General features: G+C 43.5%; 1 protein-coding gene across 1 annotated transcript in view; it reads left to right on the forward strand.

The window, feature by feature from the left end:
• Map3k7cl (MAP3K7 C-terminal like) overlaps nt 1-25,417 on the forward strand; it is a 38,346-nt gene that overhangs the window by 3,138 nt on the left and 9,791 nt on the right. The window contains exons 3-4 of the mRNA XM_021185486.1: nt 12,354-12,415; nt 22,923-23,038. Coding sequence (XP_021041145.1) covers nt 12,354-12,415; nt 22,923-23,038 — 178 coding nt within the window. The remainder of the gene's footprint in view (nt 1-12,353; nt 12,416-22,922; nt 23,039-25,417) is intronic.

Genomic DNA, 25,417 nt, shown 5'->3' on the forward strand with positions numbered 1-25,417 from the left:
CCTCCCTCCCTCCCTCCCTCCCTCCCTCCCTTCCTTCCTTCCTTCCTTCCTTCCTTCCTTCCTTCCTTCCTTCCTTCCTTCCTTTCTTCCTCCTTTTCCCATTCTACCTTTCCTTCAGGATAAGAGTCACAGAGTCATAACAGCTTCTAAGGATAGCAGACGATGTCATTGTTAAAATGACCCGAGGAAGTATTTCTTAAGAGCTGGCAGTTGGTTAGATAATATAAAAATATCACTGGCACCATTCCAGCCACCCGTGTGTAAGGTTGGAGTCTCACTGGTGTTCCCACACTTCCGGCTAAACAAACAGACTTCACCAGGAGTGATGAATGGTGCAGGTGAGGAGGGGCCTCTCTAAATAGTAAGGTCTGAGATGAGCCTGCCGTATTTAGAGTCTTTTGTCATAGCTCCTCTCAGTGACCTCTTAACACGCATATGGAATTGCACCACCCTTGATCAAGGGGCCCAAGAGGTGGGAGGTCACAGTGGCTGTGAATGGAAGATCTGCTCTATGAGCTCTGAGACTAATGTCACCTGTTAAAATCACAGGCTCATGCATGACCATTTAACACTCAGGTCTTTTGAGAAATGAGTCTCGTTTTCTCTGTTTTTCCCTCTCTCCTTCCCTGGAGTGTCCACATAGGAGTGATGTTTTACAAATTAATGATTCAGGGCTGGGGTGATAGCTTAGCCAGTAAAATACTGTCCATGCAGACACAAAGACCTAAGCTCAGTTTCCTAGAAGCCTTAGACAAAAGCTGGGCGTGTGGGTGCACACTTGTAAATCCAGTACTGGGGAGATAGAAGTGGAAGGATCCTTGGACTTTGTCCCTGCCTACCCAGGGGGTCCCAGGATAGTAAGAGACCTGTCTCAAAGAACAAGGTGTGTGGCACTTGAAAAATGCCACCAAGGTTGTCTTCTGGCCCCTACATGAATGCTGACACACACACACACACACACACACACACACACACACACACGATTGATATGTGAAAAGTGGCATAATCATTCCAAAAGAATATAAAGTAAGGAATTTGGCTCTAGAAATTCTGGTGTGACGTACCCAGATGCTATATGCTGGGTGATTACATAGCTATCTGTCTACCCTAAAGCCTTCCAGACTGTAGTCACAGTGCAGAATGTTCTGGAGTATGGAGAGGTGAAAACTCGACTCTTCATTATATATTTTTGACTCTAATCCCATGGCCTTTTTCAATGTACTCTCTCTCCCACTCAAGTGTTATTCTGTAAGACACTGGTGAGAAGAAACAGCTGCACTAGGAAGAACCACACCGACATAGAAATTCTGATTCTCCGTGCAGGAGGAACTCCTCTGTGTTCTTTGTTCAAGTTTAAATGACCATATAACATAGGCATGAGCATTCCATACCTACTGGGTGGAATTCTGAGGCCGGAGACCACATTGTTAGGTAAATAATGGAGTTTATGATCCAACCTCGGGACCTTAGAAGTCCAGATCCCTTCATTATGTCCTGCTACTTCTCTAAAAAGTACAAGAAAACCTTCCTGCTTTTAAGACTTCAGAGCTCCAACATTTCAAGGAATGGCCTATATGCAACAAGTAGACCTCAAGACACACCGCGTGCAAGTGCATAATCCAAGAAGAAAGGCGATGTCTAATTTACCTTCTTCTGTGCACGTCCCATAGGCACAGAACGTGCCCCATTTATAATAAACAGAGATACAAGTGAAAATTTTAGTCTAGGATACTTGATTTACTCAAGTAAAGTTATTACATAATTTTGTACAAGACAAAGAAATGCACCATATCAGAAAAGAGTCATAGAGATGTGAGTTTCGTCTTTGGGCTGGAAGGATTAAGTTTTCTTTGAAGTCCAAATGTATACCAAGATTTGCTTGGCACTGTCTCTGAGTTGTCAGGACCCTGGCTGAGAGTTTTTGAGCATTTTAAATCAATGCGTTTACATTTACTTTCAGTCTCTTTTGTTTCTCTTTTCAATGTTTTCNAAATGTCCACTTTGGAAATTCGTGTTTCTTAACAGCTGTGTTTGGAATAGGTTACACTTTAAGTAACCCTTACCTTCTTCTTCCACAAAAGGATGCATAGGAAGGCTTATAAAGACTCTACCATGATTAAATATTTCAGCTTTATGATCGACGTGTCTCAGTTTGTCCAGGAAGGCTATCTGCTGATAGACTCTAAGGCAGTGGGTAGTTCTCATTGTTTCTCAACCTAGCCTGAGAGCATCCATCAAGAACACATGCTTAGAAAAACAAAAGCCAAAGGACATGAACTTGTGAGGAAGATGGGTTGGGGGAACTAGGGGAACTCAGAGGGAAGTAATGGGGGGGGGTGGATGTGCTCTAAGTACACTGTGTAAATGTGCATGTTTATCAAAGAACATGTTAACAACATGTTAAGAAAAAAGAACATGTGCATTAAGATCCTACCCCTATATATACCGACCTTATAGACTTGCTACTTTTCTGTGAGGACAAAGGAAGCCCTCTTACATGTTTGTGCATGTTATATATTAAATGTGCAACATTTCAAGCATCGGTCAGAGCCGAGGACTTGAAAAATTTCCATGCACACAAAGTTGTTAGTTCACCAAAAGATGCTTTGCAGCTAGTTGGGACACTCCCTTCAAATTCTTGACTAAGGAGTGTGTGGCGCGTCCCACAGGCACACAGATAACATTTGTCATCATGCAAGCTATACATGCCTTTTGCATTCCATGGTGTCCATCCTGTGGACCACATATTTAGGAAAACAAAACAAAACAAAACAAAACAAAACAAAACAAAACAAAACAAAGGGAAATATCCTGCACTTTCATAGCAAGTGGGTAAAGGACCATGGCCTTTTGAGGAGTTATTAATTCTACACTGTTAGATATAGTATGGATGAATACGCAGAGTGAAAAGGAAAGGAAGAACTCTTTCCTTGTGAATGTTGATGATATATTTGTTTCTCTTTTTGAGGATCATTTATTCTTTGGCAATTTTACACATGTATAAAATTTATCTTGGTCATATCTACTCATTTCTATTATTTTGTTTATTTACATGTGTATGTGCTAACCTGAGATTAGAAGTGGGTACTGCATCTCTTAGAGCCAGAATGACAGGCATTTTCGGGATACAGTGTAGCAGGAGAGCTGGGATTAGAACTCTGGTCCTCAGGATTGCACAGCAAGAGTTCTTAACTAGTGATTCACCTCTCCAGCACCCATGAACTCATCTCTTGTAGGACTCATATAGTTACTATTCCAGGAGTTTTAGGATGTTTTGGTATACACTCCTGAGATATTTACTCTAGATGTTTAGGGGTTTGGCGTTAAGGGTAATTTGGGACTTATCTTCATAGTGTGCTCTGAGGTCAGGTAGGCTATTCAGCCTTGTTGAAATTCGGTTTTTCTTGAGTTGCATATGGAAGGAAGAATGAAATACCACCTTATAGGTGAAGCATTTAGCCAAGTACTTGACCCAAATTAAATATTCAAGTTGTCCCCATAATTATGGTAACTGATGGAGGAGTATTAAGACAAATATAAATGACTGGGGCACACGTGCTCTGTGGACATTCCACACTGCTTCTCGATGCCAAGAGATACTTCACAGTGTAGCTGCCTGCTGTTGTTTGGGGATTAGAAATCCAGTGAGTGACTAGTGCTGTTGCCTCTCTCAGAAACTGGCTTTTCTTGTCTTCTATGTCTCCAGCCTTTTGCCAAGGCTATCAGGATGCACAGAGGGTGGGGGTGAAGACATGATGCACACAATGAGGCAAGACATGAACTACCCCCCTAAAACCTTAAAACTCTGAGATTTGCGTATTAGTCCATACTATCTGGAGAAATTGGCAAAGCCTTTGGAAGGAGCTGCCAATAAAACTGGGCTGAGAGGTAGATTATAGAAAGGTGCCATCTCTAGGTATAAAGTATGTATTTTAGCAATTTCTCTTCAACTGGGGGCAGGGACCTGCAGCATCTTACAAGCAACTATGGGAATTCCCATGTAATTTGGGAATCCATTAAATCAAGTCCCCAATCCAATACGCTCAATATTATTTCCAAACCAGGAATTCCCAAATGTTAACAACCTAAACGAAGTCTTCTGATGAATTAGTTTCCACAATAATAAATATGCTGAGAAAAAAATAGGAATTCCCCTACCTTGAATTATGGTGAACCACAGGCTCTGGTCTAATGGGAGAGAATTTAGAATTGGACAGATGTTAGGATTTCGTTTAACTACCTGAGAATTTTGTTTATCTTCATCTGGGTTACAAGGGTGGCAAATGCTCACAAAAATATAGACTTTGTATTCATCTCTCTGTCCCACTCTCGATTCAAGAGTATTAGCATCGGCCTAGGCTGGTAGCTCTTAACATTTTATGTTTAAAAATTAAGTTGTTGGGATTTTCACATTAGGGTACAAATTAACCACGCAGGGGTTAGTCTACAAATCCAGGAGCCATTCTGTCAGAGTCGTTAAAATATTTTGTTTTTATCTCAAAAACCCATGTGTTCTGTCTAGAACACATTCTAGTGGGGATTCTGTAGAATAGCTGAAGCAGCTACCATGGCATGCACTCTAATGGTGCAGTGACCTTTCTGTCCAAGGGCACGTGGCTATCAGACGGACTGACTTAGGTGACATGTCCCTCGCCATTGTCTCCTTCTATGAACAGTTCCTACTTTGCATATTATTTCTTCCTCTCTCAGGAAGGGAGAGAATATTATCCCTCCCTGTCTCCCAGAGCCTAGATGTTTCTGGTACTCTCTCCTCTCTAGACTTTTAATATTTTTTCTCCAGAAAGATGCTTGGAAGTCTTTCTATGTCTAACATAAGTGGATGCTGAGGATTATTTTTAAATCTCTCGTCTGTTCTGTTGCTTGATCGCTCGCTTTACCTATCTATTTAATAGAAAGTAAAAGTTAAAGTTCTTCGAGAATTCTGGATGCCTGACAGACCCAGCAAGAAAAGGGGCACCATGGCAGCCATTTTTAACTTTAGAGACTCACAACACATTTATGAAATCAATAATATAATAATACTACAGCCTTTTGGAGTTCATTGTTATTAGTGAAAATTCCTTGGGATGCAATCAGTTTTTATTTTTATTTTGGTTGGAATCTGTTGCTTAAATTTTCAAAGAAAGGCTATACAGGAAGTAAGTGTTTATGGAGTATGTAGACATTTATAATTGTGTTATCCCGCCTCAGTTTCATACTGCTAATAACCCCACAGGGAGATGTCATAACCATTTCTGCAAATGTCTCCTGAAGGGAACTAAATAGCCTGCTTCACATGAGCAATTAGTAAATAGGGAGGGCTTCAAAACCAGGTCCTGGGTATTTCTGTATCAGTATCCAGCTAGAAGTAGGGCTCATTCAATGAGAGGAATCCATGAGTGGGCGCATGGTGGTGCGGACCTATAGAACTCAAGAGACAGAAGCAGGAGGGTTTCCACAAGTTCCAGGAAAGCTTACATTATATAATAAAGATCCTGACTGTTTTTTAAAACTTGTTTCTGACAACAAATAGCTGCCCAGTAGTCAGAGGGAGAATGAGAGGTTATTTTTAATATGTTGTTAGAGATTAAAGGGGAAATGTATTTGGTGGGGCGCTGAGTCACGAGTGTTCTTTTCCGGAGGTTTTTGAGGCTCTTGGTTCCAGACCCCTCTCCAACACCAAATTCTGCAGATGCTCAAGCCCTCTCTATAAAATGGCATCATGTTTACACGGCCTGTGTACATCCTCCTGTGTTTTGTCTCCAGATAACTTAACCGAATACAGTGTGAAGGCTGTGTAAACACCTGCCATCTTTCGTTACTTCAGAAATAACAAGGAAAGCAGCCGATGTATGTCACTGCAGACCTAATTCTTTTCCTGCAACATTTTCAGTCTATGATTGGCTGAACGTACAGGTGTAGAGGGCCAGCTGTGTGTGACATGCTGTGCTCGATGCCAGCTGTGTGTGACATGCTGTGCTCGATGCCTTTGGAAGACAAGAGTACCAATGAGCTGAGTAAGTCAAAACGTTCTGAGAGAAAAACAGAGAGATGATGGAGTCAGCAAAAGGACAGGGAATAGAAGGAGGGGAATAGAAGAGTGCTCCTAAAAGAAAACCAAATCTGTAAGCTGCATCAAGTCCTTCTCTGCAGAGAAAGAGTGTTAACATAGTCACAAGAGGTGGCACTGATCAAGGTCACCAGGCATTTGTTAATGATAAAGAACCAGCAGTGAACGGAAGCCCTCCTGGCTTTCTCTCTTCACCACGTCAGTCTCCAACCCCACCCACCTCTCTGGCTGCACTTCAGCTCCGTGGTTCTGAACATCCAACACATAAGACAGAATTCACACGTAACATTGAGAAATCAGGAAGCAAGCCGGGCGTGGTGGCGCACGCCTTTAATCCCAGCACTCGGGAGGCAGAGGCAGGCGGATTTCTGAGTTCGAGGCCAGCTTGGTCTACAAAGTGAGTTCCAGGACAGCCAGGGCTACACAGAGAAACCCTGTCTCGAAAAAAAAAAAAAAAAGAGAAATCAGGAAGCAAAGCTTTAACATGTGTTTTTATGTAGCATAAAACTGTGATGTTCTAACAAGAGCTGAGTTATCTAGAAAAAAATTTGTTAAAGTGGTTGATGATGATGATGCTGTCTTAGAAATATCTGGCCCATGTTTATTTTAAATAAAACTACTTAAATTTTTGAGTTCAGATTTCCAGGTAACGTTTCATGAAGGAAGTGTTTGCTTTGGTGAGGAAATGGAGGAATGACACTTCTTTAATTCAGGGTTAGATGGAGAAAGTAAATCATAAGACTTGAGGGTGCTGGCCTCACTTGGGAAACCCCTCCACCATAGGGGGCATTCGAGTGAGACTGTCCCCAACCACTGCACCCATGCACACATCCACCTGCCTCATCTCCACACAGTGGTTGGGTTTTTATAGTAAGAAGAAACAGAAGAGAAACTCAAGTATATTTAAGAGTGCATCCCTGTTAATGATTATTTCTTAGACCTGAAACTTCAGGCTGAGTGACTGACATGTGTGTGTTTCCTCGTTAATAATAAGCCTCTGAAACACGTCACTCTGCCCATTGCAGAAAGAAAACGGAGCCTTAAAGAAATTATAGCGGTTACTCACATTCACATCCACCACAAAGGTAGATCTACAGTTCACATGCCGTCTGTGCTGCTGATGTTCCCTGGCTGTTACACTAGGCAGTTACGAGCTCTCACTAGGCAACCGTTTCCAGGAAAGGTTGTGTACCACCCTCAGATCAGGAGCTTCAGATAGACTACTTGCTTATGGAGTGTCACTTTGTCCTTGGTGGCTTTCAGAACATCCTCCAGGTCACCAGCACTCAGAGGTCATGCTGGAGGTCATTCCATCTCCATACTGCCCGGGCGTGGGGTGTGGTGGGGTGGTGCACAGCAAAAGACACAAATGGAGGACCTTTTACTCAAATATGAAGACACTGAGTCAAAGCACTAAAGCAGGTGTGGCTCATCTGGTCTTATGACTCTTGGTGACCGCACAGGTCACAGGTATATGAAGCCATCAGGGTGCAGAAAAATAGTGGGTTTTGTTAGTTTTTGTGAGACAGCCAGGTATGGTGGCACAGGGTTTTAATCCCAGCACTTGGGAGGCAGAGGGCAGGAGGATCCCTGTGTTTGAGGCCAGCCTGGTCTACATAGAGTGACCCAGAAACAAAAACAAAAACAAAAACAAAAAAATACAAAACTAACAAACAGAAAAAGCTACCACCACCAACAACAAAAAACCAGAAAGACAGATCCTTTTTATGACCCTGGATATCCTGGATCTCACTATGTAGACCAGGATAGCCTCAAGCACAGAAAGCAACTTGCCTCTTCAAAGGTGCCACCACGCCCAGCACTTTGTATTTTTGAGATTTTTGTTTCATGTATATGGGTATTTTTGCCTTCATGTATATTTGTGCACTGTGTGTATGCTGTATGCCAGAGAAGATCAGGAGAAGGTGTTGGGTCTCTTGGAAGTAGGGTTACATGTGTTTGAGAACCACTACGTATGCGCCAGGAACTAAATCCTGGCCCTCTGCAAAAGCAGCCAGTGCTCTTAACCACTGAGCCATCTCTCCAGTCCCATGCCTTTCTTTTTGATGTATGTGTATAGTATGTTGTGTGTGTTGTGTTACTGTTGTTGTTGTGTGTGGTGTGTGTATATGAATGTTAATTTAGGTGTGTGCAAAAATGTGTGTGGGTGTGTATGTATGTGTATGAGTGTGAAGTTCAGGGGTAGATAGACAGCAAGTATCTTTCTCTACTACTGTCTACCTTTGTTCTTTCAGGCAAGGGTTTCTCACTCAACCTGAACTTCACTAATTCCCATGTGCCAAAGTTGTAGGCATGGGCCACACTGTCTAGCCCTTTACCTGGGTTCTTAGATCCTTGGGCCGGCGTGTCATCTAAGGTATGGTTTGCACTATTCCAGAATTGGTTCTGGTTTATGAAATGCAACTCTGGGAAATCATTGACTGGGAGGTGAACAGCACACTGGGACAGTGGAAAGAGCCCCGGGCCGGGAGATAGATACCTCATCTCACAAGGCCGTTTGTTAGTCACGGCATTTTAGAGGGCTCTTTCTCCTTCTTATAACTTGGTCCTTATTCTGCTCTCAATGGACTGGACCAAATGCTCAGCCATGTCCTCTCATTCAGCATCCTGCCATGACTCAGATGGAACAGGTAATTCCTAGGTACCAGTGAGGCTTTAGCTTCCAGTCTCTGCTCATCTTGTTTGTCTGTTTCATGGAAAAACATAGATAAGACGGTTTAAGGAAGTCTGCAAACACAATGCCCTTGAAAGCCAACCAACAGCTGCCCTACCAATGCTGAAAGGAGCCCATCATAAAATGTGCTGTGGAGTGTCTAGGCAGCTGGAATACCAACAGGAAACTTCTATCTTAAGTTGTGTCATGTCACACATGACTTAGTCATGTCACAGCTGCCAAACAGGCAGTGAACATCTGCTTATTCATTCCCCCCCCCCTCTCCTTTATAACTCTTTCCTTCGTATATTTTATTCTTGCGGAGAGATAGCTCAGTGGTTAAGAGCACTGCCTGCTCTACCAGAGGACCTGGGTTCAACTCCCAGTATCCACATTGGTGGTTCACAGCCATCTATAATACCAGTCTCAGGGGATCAGATGGCCTCTTCTGGCTTCTGTGGGCACCAGGTGTGCATATGGTACAGGCACATACATGAAGGTAAAATACCCTTACACAAAATAGGCAAACGTGTCTAAAATACTTTTTAAAGGGAAAAAGAAATTCCTTAGGATGCACTTTAGTTGGTCTTTCTGTTAGGTTGTGCTGGGGATAAGGACAGACTCTTGTGCGCGCTAATGAGTACTCTGCCACTGAGATTCAGCTCTGCCTTTGTCTGGTTTATGAAGTTCACAGAGCATTCATTTTATTTTATCAACCTATTAAAACCCAGGCTAAACTGACTTTCCAGTTCAGCATGGCCTCTGAGTCCTTACTGTGCCCATGATAGACAATAAATATCTGGCAGTTAAATCATAATAAAAATGCAGCTATTCTGGAATCTTGTCCCATTATAAATGTGCCTAGTAACTGCTTCTATTAGAAAAAAAATAACAAATATGCCTAGGGATTTCTTGGTATAGCTACTGTACAGTTTTCTGTGTGCTTCTGAACTGTCATAATAAACTTGACCACTCTCAGGGGCTCTGATCCATTACGATGGTGGAAGTATTACAAAGATTTGGCCAAATGTTTGCGGAGCAGCTGTCTAGTGGCCTGCCTGAGTCACTTTCCGTCTTTCCTCTCGGCCCAATCCCGTGATTCATCATTCTGCTTTTAGAATATTTGCCTATTTTAAAAACCAGTCAAAGAAGGCAGCCACTGTTTAAAAGTAAACACCCCTCGCACCAACACGGGGTAGCTTTGTAAGCAGCTTCTCAAACGCTGAAATTTCTGGCAAGCCAGGCTGCCAGCTAAAGCAGATGGCGTGGAGCGGGAGATGCCTGTTGGCTTTCGGAGCTGGTAGACTCCTTGCATCTGTCTTTGGTTTTCTTGTTTCCGCTGCTATTTCCTGCTCTGGTTAATCCAGCTCGATCCATTCTAAAACAAAGGTCTTGCTTGCTTTCTGCTTGTCTGTAAAACATCCATTATGTCGATTAGATTTCCCTTTTAGTCAAAGAGGTCCAATCGCAAGCCTTCCTTTATCCGCAAATCATAGTCACATGAGTTCCAACGTGGCGTATGAAGGCATTGATCTCTAGGTCATGGTGGACGTTTGCTGGTCACAGGATGGAGCAGTTTATGGATAATTACCCTCCACTCTTCTTAAAACAAAGCAAGGAGTGTGACCGCATGGTGGGCAGGATGGCTCAAATGTCAGGAAGCCCGGAGCTTCCTTCTAGGTATCTTCCGAAATTCTATCAAGCCCTGTCTGTGTTTGAACTTCACGGAAGTGGTTTCTCCTTCCAAGTGACTCCTCATGTATGCTCATCAGGGTTGGGATGCCAAAATAGAGCATGTTTCTATTTTCTGTGCCAAATCATTCTGGTCTTGGCCCCGATGAGATAAAAAAAATCCCAATGTCTAGGCTTTGGAAACTGTACTGAGGTGAATTAGAATGGATTGAAGACCCAAATCAGTCTTTTAAACTTTATAACGGAAGGTATCTCTGCAATGTGTCAGTTGCGATCATTTCAGCCAGTCTCTTGGCCAAAGATGATGTCGATTGAGAAAGCCACAGTAACTGACTGGAATTTGCTGTTCCTTATTCTGATAGGGAGGGAACATCTAAGGGGCTTTAACCCTCCATGAAGACCGTGTTTAGGATGATTAGTGAACCATAGACATCCATCGACCAGCACAACTGCAGTTATAAAATGAGTTTTGTTTGGTGATATGTTGTCATTATTGTAGGCCACTTTTAAGTGGGAATGTTATGTCAAGGTTCTTGACCAAAGTGCTTTTGAGTGACCAGACCCTTAAGGTGTTTGGTCCTTGTTTAAATCCTCTCTGGTGTCTGTCTTCCATGCCGTCAAAGAGCATCCCTCAGAAGCCACAAATGCCCTGAGTTATTTACTACATTTTATTTTGGACCATGCTCTCAGCGAGTTGGGAGGGGATAGAGTTGCCCTTGCGTATTTGTGACTTCTGTATCTGGATTCAACCAAGGGTAGGAAACACTTGAGAGGGGTACAGATTTCTTCTTGTTGTTTTTCTTAACCTATGCGGTACAATTGTTTCCATGACAACCACATTTTCGTGTTGTTAGGAGTTACCTAGAGGTGAAAGTATGTGTGTGGATACATGTAAGTTATATGTAAGTGCTCCATTTCAGATGAAGGATTTGAGATGAGCATCCTCAGAGTTTTTTTTATCCATGAGGGATCATGGAAATAAATCTCTATGGATACTAATCATGACTGTTCTTCTCTTTGTTATGTATGACATACATAATTAAAAATGAATGCCAATTAGTTCTTATCAGTGAATTTGATTACGTTAGTGAGAATATAAAAACTAATGTATCTCCTTGCTTTGTTATGTCTTAAAATGGCTTTGTGTGTGTGTGTGTGTGTGTGTGTGTGTGTGTCTGTGTGTGTGTTTGTGTGAGTGTCTGTGTGTCTGTGTTGCATTCTCAGGCATGCACTGGGGTAAGGGTTTGGAAATGAACAACTTATGTCCCTGTGGAGATAAAGTTCTCTAGAGAGACAGATCCTGTTTCCAAGGCACCAAGGCTGGTGTAGCAAGCCTGTTCTTGAAGAAATTTGGGGGTAACTGGAATATCTAAGACAACATCTCTGCCAGGTTTCCTCACAGACTTCCAGAGCTGCCTACAGTGAGCCACGCTGCTTATGTCAGTAGTGTGGGCTCACGCTCATTTGGAACTGCAGCTGTGGATTCTGCCCAGGTTGGCAGTGTTGCCAGACACTGTGGGGAGCGAGGCCCTGTCTGGGCTGCTGGCGGTTACCCATAGGAATCCGGAGCGAGTTCTGGACAGGTGCTTGGAAATGGAGGTGTATGACAGGGTAAAGGGTAAACTCCTCCAGTGGAGCCGCTTTTCACACATGTCCTTCTGCCCCGTGGACGTGGTTCTGGCTACCCCATTAGCACCCTGTTAAAGCACTTTCATGCAGATCATATTTTTTGGTTTGGGCAAATGTGATAGTATTAAGTAGCTCTTTTCAACTGGAGAGTCATTAGAGGACACACACACACACACACTTTCTGAAGAGGTTCGTGTGCCTCCATATACATATAACATGATGTCTCGTCCTCCCGAGACATAGGGTATGCTGAGTAACCCTCCGTCTTTTCGTCTTTTCGTTTTTTAGATGATACACCATCTGAAGATGCCATTCCTTTGGTTTTCCCAGAGTTAGAGCAGCAGCTCCAGGTAAGGATTCTGCAAAGGCTTGCCTGCTTCCCTGCAGCGCTACACATATGCGGAGCCAGCAAACGGCTATGTGGGGACTACAAATCGATACACAGGGCAGACGGCTTTTAAGTCCTAAGCATTTGTGTTCTTAGGGCTCCGAGGTCAGACAGAAGCAGTTAGGGAATGCCTGTGGTTATCTAGCTATGACACCTGGACTCCAAGTGCTCAGAGTCAAGTTGCTGGAGCTGGGAGTGTGACCCCCCTGAGCTGGGAGTGTGACACCCCTGTTTCTTACTACAATGTCTCCAGGCTGTTGGACTTCCGCTCTGATTAGTATTAAACCGTGCAGAGAGAAGCTGTCATATTGCCAAGGCTTTGGAATATTTTTTTTTTCTGCTACCTGCCTCTTTTTCCATTTTTCTGACAACTTCTAGGGCAGCAGTTCTTACCTTGTGGGTTGTGACCCCTTTGGAGCTCACATATATCGGATCTCTTGCATATCAGATAGTTACAGTACTACAGTAACAACACTACAGCTATCAAGTAGCAATGAAATAATTTCATGGTTGGAGGTCACAACAGCATGAGGGACTGTTTTAAAGGGTCACACCCTTAGGAAGGTTGAGAGAGCCAGTGTTCTAGTGGAATATAGCAAGTGGGAGTTAAGACCTTCAGAAAACTGTTGGTTCTGCCTATGAGAACATATGGTATATATCACTTCTAGATGACCTATGGGAAGATATCCCAGCTTAACACATCAGAGTGTTTGTGTAAGATACTAATTTACTTTTAACTTTTTAGATGGAATATCCTGGCCTTAGGCAAGGAGGTTTTGAGTGTTGATTTCTGTGTGTACAGGGTTTCTGCCTTCACGTCTCTCTGCGTATCACTTTTGAGTCTGGTATTGTCAGATCCCTTGGAACCACAGTGACAGGTGGTTTTGAGATGCTAGGAGGTTGTGGGTAATTGAACCTGGGTCCTTGCCGAGCAACCAGTTCTCTTAGCTGTGGGTGTAGCACCTTAGAACTAACGTGGGGGGTTGTTCAACAGATCACAATCAGCTCTATAGATCTCAGCAAAGTCTGAGTAGCAGGTAGGAAGGTGCACTGGTTACCACACAGCCATCCTGAGAGAGATGGCGTTGTGAGGATGTCTTCTCCAGCTCTTTCTCTGTGCCCCGCCCCCAGCCCCATGTGACACATCAGCCTGGACCTCTAGCTGTTGATACCTAATCACACTTCCCCTACTCCCGCACTGGACCAGCATTCTTTCTTTCTGTTTTGCTCATGTTACACATTACAGTCTTTGAGCATTGTCCTCCAGGGGGTTTGTCTATATATGGACTACCAAAGTAGAGCAGGGACTCGAAAAGGACTGTGTTCCCTAACTGATGCTGTCCCAGCTAAGCTGTTTTATTATCATGGAAATCAGATGAAAACAGGATCCACCGTTTTCAACAAGATAAATCAGGAGTCAGTCCATGTTCTTGTTCCCCCATGAAATTATAAATAATGTATTCTCTTTGTCTCTGTGTCTCTCTGTCTCTGTCTCTCTTTGTGTGTGTCAGAAAAATATTTTTTTCTCCTAATTGGAATATCAATGATCTTTCTTAGCTTATGGCTCGGTCTGTAGAGGATTCATGGCATTACCCAGATTTCCACATGATTATCGAGATAATTTCCTGTTAGAGCATCGCTAAGTCCATTTAAATGGTATAACCCCAATTACAGCTTATAGTTCTATTTGAAATATATTAGAAATGAATCTACTTAGTTATTTTACTTAATTATTCTCCAGTGTGAAGTTTTCCTCGTTATTGATCTTTAAGGAGGTAGGCCCTCATCGTTTGGATTTTCTCCTTCAGTGTGGTCATGGCATTCCCGCTTCCTGAGCAGAGAGGGTGTCACCAGCCTCCCAGCAGAACACATTCAAGTCGATTTGTGTTTCTGCAGTGAGAGATGAGACTGAGTTTGATATTAACGCTTACCAGTTGTCTCCACTTTCAGCTAGGAATGCCTGTCTAGAGGAGTTGATGCTTATAATCTTTACTCTCCAGGGTATGTGTGCCAAAAAAAATCAACCAAACAAACTCCCCAAACACAAGACGGTGAGGGAGCACATTCCTGTTCCCGTGCTTACAGAAGCACACACATCTAAGCCAGGCTACAGCAGAGAGTCCTGCGCTAAAAGCAAAGAGACTGCTTCATGGACAATAGGAACCATCTTTTACCTGGGCCAGGCCTTCCTTACAGTTGGATGTGAGCTCTTCTATCCTGTAATAAATACTCTTTTTTATCATTATTTATATTTATGTATATGAGTACACTGTAGCTGTCTTCAGACACACACACTAGAAGAGTGCATCAGATCCCATTACAGATGGTTAGAAGTCACCGTGTGGTTGCTGGGATTTGAACTCAGGAACTCTGGAAGAGCAGTCAGTGCTCTTAACTGCTGAGCCGACTCTCCAGGCCATCTGTCATACTCTCTGCTGAGTGTCATGATCTGCTATGGGAGAATAAATGCCAGTTTATTTTATAGAAGAGCGCTGTGGGAGTCACTACAAGGAGATGTAAACCATGGCAGCTCTTACAGTTCCCTCTGCGGCACCCTAGAATGATCTCCTCCCCTGCATACTCTGACTCCATCGCAGGCAAGGGCCATTTCCCTACATGTGACCTCACTAGGTTCTTGCAAAAATCATAGACACTAACTGTTCTGTCTCTACTTTGTACACGAGAAACCTGAGGTCAGAGTTGCAGCTAAATCAGCTCGCGGATCTCTTTCTCTTACTACTCATGGAACACATGGGCCGTTTAAATGAGTTTGATAAACTGAGACTTGTTTTGCTTCAGGGTTGGCAAGGTTACCATGACGCGGTTCTAGAAATGCCTTGTAAAACCTGTTGGGACTTTTCTGATATCCTTCGCACATTCCTGGGTGATTTATAAAGCAGAGCTATAAAATATCTATTTGGTGGATACTCTATCGCCAATTTGACCCCCTGAGAGTTTTCTGTGGCTTTGCCAAGAATGTGGACGTGTTTGAACATGCAATTCACAGTGCTTCTATTTTCACAGAAGCCAAAAAAAGCCGTGGGCAAGAATAGCTATGACAAACCTTTCATTTGATGTCTCTATTAACACAAGACTCTGGGTCAGAGACCTCAGGGTAAGGTAGAATTAACTCAACATTGCTCTACTTGTTCATTTCTAGGCCTCTGCACAAGGGCAGGTGGGAGGTTAATTTTACGTTTCTTTCTTGGGACTAAGTTTCCAAATCCCTTGTGGGCATCAGGCGCAGTATTTGGCATCTGGTTTAATTTATATAATTAGGAAAAAAGAAGGTGCTGTCCTATGTCCACTGCTTCAAGGGGAATGAAAAATTACTACTTTAGGGAAAAGTGATTCCCTTCTATTTGGAAAGGTGTTGACAGAGCTCTGACTTCTCTCTGTTCGGAACGACAAACTTCTTTCCCCATCCAGAGTAAGACCAAGTCCGTCTCACAGCCTGAGTGAAAGAGTTTTATGTTTTTGTCCTTATAGCTTAGCTCAAAGCTTGCTTTCTGTAAGCCTCACCCTCTTCCTCTGATAGCTGTTTCACACTGGGGTAAGGGTAGGAATGAAGTATTCTAATGAGGAGACCTAACAAATTACGTGGAAAAAAAATGGGCTCAATCAACATAAATAGTTTTCCTTGGTGAAATTCTTGATTGAATAAAATATTCAGGATTAAGAGACTTATTTCTAAACATGTAGCACAAAGGCAAAACCTCAAGATTCTGAGTTACACACAGAGGTTTGGGTGTTCTCCCCATTAAAGCCAAGGCACTTGGAAAACGATGGTCTTTTAAAAACATAATAAATTGAGCAATAGCTTCAAAGCCTTCTAAAGCCCTCTCATCTGACGGGAGACGACAGTAACAGGTGTCTCTGTGGTACGCACTGAACTTGCCTTTTCTCAGACAGAGTCCTGTAAGTCCCCAATCTGATGTCACTTCTACAAATAGATAATTTCACAGTTTCCCTTGAGTATCGTAATGTCATCTGGCAGCCTCTCCAGAAACTTCTTTTCCTGCTTGCCTCAGTATATCATTTGGCATCTGGGACATGACAGCTTCAATACATTCCTGGAACTGTGGTCAGGAAAGGCTGAGGGGTGCTGAAATGGCCAACATTTCTCTCTTGTCCACACACTGATAAAAGTATCTTGGTGGCTATTCAGAAAAAAAATTATATATAAATTTATAATTTTATATAAATATATTTTTTTCTGAATGGCCACTAATATATACTATATATATGTATATAGTATATGGAGGAGATTGAAAGATTTTGGAACTCTGCCAAAGTAATATTTATTTTTGAGTCATCTATCTGCATGTACACCTGCATGCCAGAAGAGGGCGTCAAGCCACACTATAGATGGTTGTAAGCTCTCATCTGGTTGCTGGGAATTGGACTCAGGACCTATAGAAGGACAGTCAGTGCTCTTAACCACTGAGCTGTCTCTCTAGTCCTGAAAAAACATTTTTTTAAAAGCTGAGTCAGTGGTTGTTAGGATAGACACAACAACAACAACAACAACAACAACAACAACAACACAGTTAGGAACAACCGTGGGAAAAGTCTGGGAATTCTTGAATTACATAGCTCTTTTATAGTCTCTGGAGCAACAGAAAGGACACAAATGTGTTTTAGTCCAAGCCTTACAATATGTAAGTTACACAGTGTAAATTCCAGCACTTACTGGCACTGCACTCAGTGTATGCGTTAAAGAACTGTCAGTTACTACATATCTTCAAATCCTTAAAGTCCTAAACTAGTAAAAAATTGAATGGCCATAATTGAATGAACTCTAGATCTTCCTTTCGTCGACCTATACTAGTTTTCTCCTCTTTGTTTCAGTAGACTGTGCTTGTTAATTTTGAGAGACTTTACCATGGAGGGGTAACCTCTGTTCCCCTACCAAGTAGGGAATCCTGAGAATCAAGGAGTAAATACAAGCTCCTCTCAACCACCACAGTATGTTTGCCTTCCTAAATATATCTTCTGTGTGGGAAGCTGGGGTAGGAGAATTTAATTCTTGCGTTTTTTTTGAAGTGGACAGGGCCAGTAGTTTCTGAAGTAGCCAAGCAGAAAACGGAAACGCTTAAGCAGGCTCGGCCCCTTGCTGAGGTGTGCTTGGCAGCATGCTTTCTCACGGGCTCCCTTCCAAAGGATGGGCTACACTTCTGGAGGCTGTGAACCGATGACTGAGATGGCGCGCAGTGGATCAAGCCACAATCTTGGACCCGGACCTTGCGGTTTGGTTTCTCTCTTACTTCACTGCGTTAAATTAGTCCTGGTGATTGGGCAGGATCCCAGGGGCTGTAACGGCTCCCGACTCTGCGGTGTAACTTAAAACCTTTGCAAGCTCTATCCTCTCAGGAAAGGGGGTGAAGAGGAAGTCACTACCCTGGGCTCTGACCTCATCCAAGCCCCAGTCTGTGCCTTGGGAAACTGTGTCTCAAAGTTGGCTGGAAGGGAGGCTGCAGGAACATCTTTATTTACTCCCCTTTGAACTCCAGTGAGAGACCTTCCCTCGCAGTGGGACTGAAAAGCCATTTCTGTGGAAACACGGACTCTGTGTTCTAGAATCTTGAACCATTGCTTTGGGTGGTGGGGGCTGGGGTGGGTGGTTACTACCAGAGAGGGAACCCAGAGGCTAATGCTCCAGTGCTTCGGTGAGAGTCCTGGTGAGGGCTCCGTCCCTTTGGAGTCAGTCCCTCTCCTATGAAGAGTATATGTACTGAGGGACTCAAAGTGTAGGAAGTGCAGCCTAAGGAGAGGATAACAAGGAACAGGGGCAGCATCCCCTGATCTCAGGAGGAAACAGGAATATGTGCTCCCACACGGCCAGCCGGCGTGGGACATCAGTGCAAATCTCTCGAATGGAAACAGTTTAAATCGAGTGGTGGGAATAAAAACAAATATCATCTTTATTGTTGTTTTGATTTTTTTCATGCCTTTTTTTTTTTTTTTTTTTGAGACAGGGTTTCTCCGTGTAGCCCTGGCTGTCCTGGAACTCACTCTGTAGACCAGGCTGGCCTCGAACTCAGAAATCCAATCTGCCTGCCTCTGCCTCCAGAGTGCTGGGATTAAAGGCCAGCGCCAGCACGCCCCGCTTTGGGTTTTTTTTTTTTTAAATCTGTTTTGCTTTTTGAAGTATTCTTCTGGTGCTGAATTCAGTACGGAGCCTGGGATACTTTTGAACTGTTTGTTGGCTCTCTCTCTGTCCTTCAGGGGCTGGGATTCCAGGTGCGCACCATACCTGGAAGAAGCTGGTATTTTTATTCCCCAAAGTTAATGTTTTCCCTCTAGCTGTACTAGGAATCCTTGTAAATTATACTTTAGCTGAGCATGTATTAAACAGGCTTGCAAGCCAGTTAAATCATAGATGACTGGGTTTAAGCCTACTGGTAGTTTGTTTTGTTTTGTTTTAATTTTACACATGTATTTGCTTTTTTTAGCCCCAGCAAGTTTTCACTAAGACTTTTCCTGCTCTACGTTTCCGTGCTGCTGTGCTTCTAATGATAGGAGAATCACCCGGACCAGCGACAGCCAGTGTGCTCACGATGTAGTAGCCCCATGTGCTGTGTTCATTCAATACTCTCGCTGCTGTAGTGGTGGCCACAAGCTTTGGCCAACACAACGGTCATATTCTATTTCAGAGCTCGTCAAAGCTGGGCAGTCGGCAAGGACGGGTGATTCCCTCTCCTCCAAGTGCTCATCTCCAGAGTCATGAATTTTCCAGTTTTTATAACAAGTTAGAGCTTGGAATTGATCAAACTCCAAAGACTTGTTAATTCACCACCCCTGGCCCCCCCTGCCCCCCCTGCCCCCCCCCCAGACACCATATTCCTGCCTTGGTGTGCAAGCAAGAGCTGGTAGCTTTGTTTTAAAACTACAAATCATGTTTGGATGTTTGGATGTTAGGGACGTATGTTCTTTTAATTTAGTGAGCACTGCTGGTCACAGCAGCTCTAGGAAGGCCAGAATGAACGGCCATCAGAGAGAGAGAGAGAGAGAGAGAGAGAGAGAGAGAGAGAGAGGAGAGGAGAGAGAAGAAAGAGAGAGGAGAGAGAGGAGAGAGAGAGCGAGCAGGAGAGAGTGAGTGAGAGAGAGAGAGAGCAAGCAAGAGAGTGAGTGAGAGAGAGAGAGAGAGAGAGAGAGAGAGACTAAGAGCAGTACACACCTATCCTATGGCCATAGAGGGCTGGGGTCGGAGCTCTGCTGGTGTAACAGGGCCCAAGGGACATCTCCAGTTCTGCATACACTAGGAATGGTGGCATACAGAGATAGAGGCAGGAAGATCAGAAATTCAGGATCATCCTCAGCTACACAGCAATACCAGGGCCAACTTCATAACACGAGAACCTGTTTTAAAAACGTGGCAATGTGTATTAGGATGCAGCACAGAGTAGTGCATCATTATCCTCTGTTGCATTCATTCATTCATTCATTCATTTAAAACCTAAATGTTTTAATACTTTGATTGACTGGAATTTCTTTGGGGATGCAAACCCCATGCAATGGGAATAAATTAATTCTTCAATGAATGTTCTGGGCTGGGATAAATGTCCGCTGTCTTCAAATGGCAACTGATGCTGCTGGCCAGCCAACGTGTTGATGTGCCCCCGCAACATTTGTGGTTAGCAGTGAATGGCTTGAAATTTTAATGTGGTGAGGATTTTGAAGTTCCCTGGCAAAAGGGTCAGGGAAGGCAAATGCGAAGTAGAAATGAAGTGAGCCTCAGCCAGCAGACCCCCAGAAAGAAAGCATCCCAGATGGGCAAGGGAAGCAGAAAAAACCACCTTTGCATCAACATGTACTGTGGCTTACAATAAATATGGCCTGCCATCTCAGACACTTCCAAGGGCACAGTTCAGTTATTTAACTAATCACATACCCTTAGTAGCAGAACCACATTGCTTAGGTAAAAAGTATCCTGCCAAATGGTTTTGAAAGGTGGTATTAATTATAAACAAAATAGGATTAATTTTGGCATTTCCATCTGTGTACATAATGCCCCCTGATTATATTCAACCCTCCCCGCCCTCCCCACCACCCAGAGATTTTCTTCCTCTTCTAAAATACAGTGTTTTATTTATTGAAGTTTCTTCAATTAAGAGATACCAGATAACCAGATACACTGGTGCACATCTGTAATTCCAGCTGCTGGGGGAACGCGGTGGAGGGGCTGACGCTCGAGGAGACAGGTTTGAGGATCACCGGGACTACACAGTGAATTCTGTGATAGTTCGTACAAGATCCTGTCCCAAATTAAAACTGCAAAAGGCCTAGAGTTGTCACTCTGTGGTAGCGTGCTAAGGTACAGATGAAAACAGAATGATGGCTCACCACTTAAGAGCAACCGCTGCTCTTCTAGCAGATGTGGACTCCATTCCTCCCATCCACTCGGCAGTTTGGAACAGGCAATAATTCTGGTTCTAGGAGGTCTGCCACCTTTTGGCTTCTGGGGGGCACTTCATGCATGTGGTGCGTAAATACACACGGGAATGAAACACCCATATCCATAAAATTACAAAACACAAAAGCAAAGTCATGGGGAGAATCCCACTTATTGCAAAGAGTTGCAAGGGGCAGAGGAGGGAGGAGGGTTGAGGGAGGAGAGAGGATTGAGGAGGGAGGAAGTGTGCTTGGGATTCTGGTTTCCTTTTAAACCACAGCCGAAAGGATGCTCCCACCTTGACCAGCCGCTAGCACCTTTATTCTTCCAGGGTTGCAGAGCCTTCATGCAGGACTGATTCCTTTCACTATGACTTTAAGCAGCCGCTGAATTCACGGTCCAGGTAGTTGCAGGCGGCAAGCGATGGACTGAATTCTGCTTGAACCGAGTGTAGCTTATGCGCTGTTTATGAGGACCGCATGACACGTGTAATCTTATGGCTGCCAGTAGGCAAATCCTTTGACAGGGCACCGATGATTTAAGAGCTTGGCTCTGGGGACGCGGGCTATGTTGCCTTCATTCCACTGACTGTTAAGCTTGGTAACGTGCCAGCGTAACAGGTGAAAATTGGCGAGTGGGTTGCGATTTCTGGGACACAGGCTGGAGGAGCCAGGAGTTCCGGATTCCTTTGGCAAAGGCTTCGGCTCCCAGGGAGAACTATATTGTCACACTACTGTGCCCTAGTTTCCCATATTTTTCTGTATTGCAGAGGATCATAGTTGCAGCCAGCTGGGTTGATGTTGTTAATGTGCCCACAGGGATCCCGAGAAAGATGCCCCATAAAGTGATTGTTGTTAGATTCTACATGAATTAAGTAAACAATGAGGATTCACACGAATGTAAAATTTGTCCTAATGAGAATTTGAAAATACTGTGGAACTTAGTAATATGCATTAATTGTGCGTGTTAACAAATCTCAGGGTGACGTGTCAGTCAGGTGTACATCTATTTAGAATTTTACTTCCTTTGAGTGAGCAGGGTCCTCTTAGCTATCGGCCAGAGGATAAACTTTATTTCTGTTATTTGCTGAGCAAATAAAATGCCCCCCCAAAGAAATCTGTGTGTTTGAAGAATATGGAAAGAAATAGTAAGAGATCCTTTAGTTCATACTTTACTAATAGAAATGGTACCTAGTTAGACAGTCTGTTTACCTACGGCAATTATAATGTCAGATAAGACCAAATAACTTGTTCAGCAGCAAACTTTCATGGTTATCAGATTTTACATGGGTTTTTCCCCATAAATAATTAGGGAGTGATTTAAAAACTCATTAAAAGACAATTAACTTCGATTCCAAGCACTAGCGCTTGCAATCACGCATTGGTGATATAGAAATAAGAATAAAAACTCATGGAAAACTAGTTCTTTAAAAATGATTTCTGAAAGTAGGAATTCTTTTTCATGTTGTATTTAGAAAACTTTGCCAAGTGGACCTGTTTTTCTCTTCGATGGGAGGAAAGAAGAAACTCAAACCTGTTCTTCTGTTCTCTGTTCAACTTCATGTGTCACAAGCAGGGTGTGTGTGGGGGGGGAGGGGCTGGTCTTCTTTACCAGTTTGTTAATTCTGCCAGCACATTCTCCAGCCTCACACCCTGTCTCTTGCATTGAGCACACCTCTCAGAAGGGGGCAAGGGGGCCTTTGTCTGCACCGCTCTGACGTGGTTGTGACTCTGGACCATGAAGTAGACAGAAAAGGGAGATAAAAACAGAACCAGAGTAGCCCTTCCCACTGACCTTTCGTAAAGCAGTTTGCAATTTCCGAGGAGAAGCAAAAGTTAATGGGAAATGTATTTTTCACCCACACATAGCAGGTAACTGACATGTAGTACTATGTCTCAGGGCCCCGGTTCAGGGCTGAGGTGCCCATGAAAGTCACAGGACAGTCCGTGTCAGCACGACCGTCTCACCACTCTGTGTCCCCCAAACAGAAGTAGTCCGGCTCTGTGCCACGGTTGATCCAGAGCACTGCTTCCTGACAATGGGATGGACTCATGGCTTCTCTTTCTTTGTGCAGCCTCTGCCGCCGTGTCACGACTCCGTAGAGTCCATGCAGGTGTTTAAACAACACTGCCAAATAGCAGAAGAGTACCATGAAGTCAAAAAAGAGATCGCCTTGCTTGAGGAAAGGAAGTAAGTACCTTCCCGCCTGCGCTCCTACTGAGTGCCTGCGCTTCTACTGAGTGCCTGCGCTCCTACTGAGCGGAGACTGGGGTGGGCCCGGAGGGAGCGGGTTTTAGGAAGGAGCAACAGACCTTCTGGTGATTTTACCTGTGCCCTAGGAAAAAGGTCTGTGGGTGTGCTTCCTCTCAAAGCTCATTATCTGTCTATCTATCTATCTATCTATCTATCTATCTATCTATCTATCTATCTATTTTTCTTGGACATTTTCTTTATTTACATTTCAAATGTTTTCCCCTTTTCAGGTCTCCACTTCAGAAACCCCCTATCCCATCCCTCCTCCCCCTGCCTCCATGAGGGTGCTCCTCCACCCACTCCCGTCCTCCCACCCTGGCATTCCCCTACACTGGGGCATTGAACACACTCAGGCCTGAGGGCCTCTCCTCCTACTGATGTACAACAAGGCCATCTTCTACTACATATGTGGCCAGCTCCATGGGTCGCTCCATGTGTACTCTTTGGTTGGTTGTCCAGTCCCAGGGAGCTCTGGAGGGTGGGGTGTCTGGCCTGTTAACACTGTTGCTCCTTCCATGGGGCTGCAAACCCCCTCAGCTCCTTCAATCCCTTCTCCATTTCCTCCATTGGGGACCTCAGCTCAGTCCAATGGTTGGCTGTACAAAGCTCATTTTTTAAAAATAAGAGATTTTAGTTAAAGAAGTTAAAATTGCTATAATACCATCTCGGGCCGGGCCATATTCTTCACAGCCATAACAGAGTCCGCAGGATAATTTGGCTTGGGGTGAATTTTAATTTATGTTTATGCAGTACAGGTCCCATATTTAAATGGAAACCCTTTTTTGAGTTGTATAAATGTATTGGTTGACTAACTGCGTATTATATTATATTATATTATATTATATTATATTATAGGTCTGCTGTGGAAAGTTATAGAATTCAATTAATTAGTTATGCAATTCAATTCATTAGAGCACTTTAATTTTACTGGCTCTTTATTTCACAGAACTTACCTCAATTGCACTTGGTTTTCCCAATTTTTGTCCCTTTTCGTTGCTGAAAAGCATGGCTTGACACCATGCCATCATCTGCTGGCAAGTTTGTTCTTACACATCAGGGGAATCTGTTAGTAGTATTTACACCTCTGCAAAAGGAGTGAGCCCAGGAAAACATAGATAGACATCTCCCACCGTTGAGTTCCTAAAGCACAGACCTCCACGCTAAACACGTTACTATCAGGGCATGAAACAACTCAAAAGCATGGTCTATTTTTTTCTAGACATAGAATAGACGAATATTCTATCTCTTCTTCACCTTCAACTTCCTGGAGTGACATAGTATATTTATTACTTAGTTTCTAAATGAAAGAAGGTGAATGTGTTTTGCTCTAGAGAATCTTAGGACTTTTGTGAGACACTCCAGTATAGTGGTTAGACACCCACATATTTGCGGATTTGGGTAGTAGGCTGCCCACACTTACCCAGCAGACCCAGCCTCCTCTAAACTCCCAGCTTGGCTTCAGTTCACACATAGCATTTCACTTGGACTTTTGGCTGTAAGGGATTAAAAACTGATAAGAAATCAGAAGAACAAGTTTATAAATCCAAGGCTTTCTTTTGGGTCAGAGAGTCTTGATAAGCTGTCCAAAATACTTAGATGGTGTCTGTAAGCGCAGGGGGACTTCTGAGAGTGTAGGGAAGGGGTGGGGGTGTTGCTTAGGATCAATAGCCTGTGACAGCATTTTTCTGGGCTGTGTTTACTCGTGCGTGTGCACATGTGAACTATGGAGGTACAACGGGGAAAAGCCTACCCAGATAGCTTCATTTAATTCCTAAGTTCTTTGGATTGGAACTTCTGGAGGACTTTGTGATTTAGTTTCACCTCACATGTGGCATTTTTAAGGCAATGTAAGATCATCGCCCACTAAATTATACGCTCTAAAAGTTTATATTTTTGTGTGGTACATTTTGAAATAGGACAGGATGATGGCATAGGAATGACTAATGTCTGGGCTCTGGTACTTGTCCTCGCTTTGTGTTGAGAGAAATGATAACTTGTGGGTACCACCGCAGCATCCAAATAAGAAAAGGCTAAGTCGGCTTCAGAGAGAAGCAGCTAGCTAATTCAGGAGAAAGTTTATACAACCTTCCAGGACCACAAAGAAGTGAGATCCCCACCCCCACCCTCTGAAACAGAAAGACAGACAGACAGACAGACAGACACACCCTACGGAATCACAAGGTTATGTGTGTTTCTGCCGAAGTCATCTTACCCCTTCATCAAGTGTAAATGAATCTTCTAAACATTGCTACTTGTAGGGTATGAACAAATTATTTTACTATTTTTTTCTTTTTTTTTTTTTTTGGTTTTTTGAGA

This window comes from Mus caroli, chromosome 16 (assembly GCF_900094665.2).
Source record: "Mus caroli chromosome 16, CAROLI_EIJ_v1.1, whole genome shotgun sequence".
Taxonomy (NCBI): domain Eukaryota; kingdom Metazoa; phylum Chordata; class Mammalia; order Rodentia; family Muridae; genus Mus; species Mus caroli.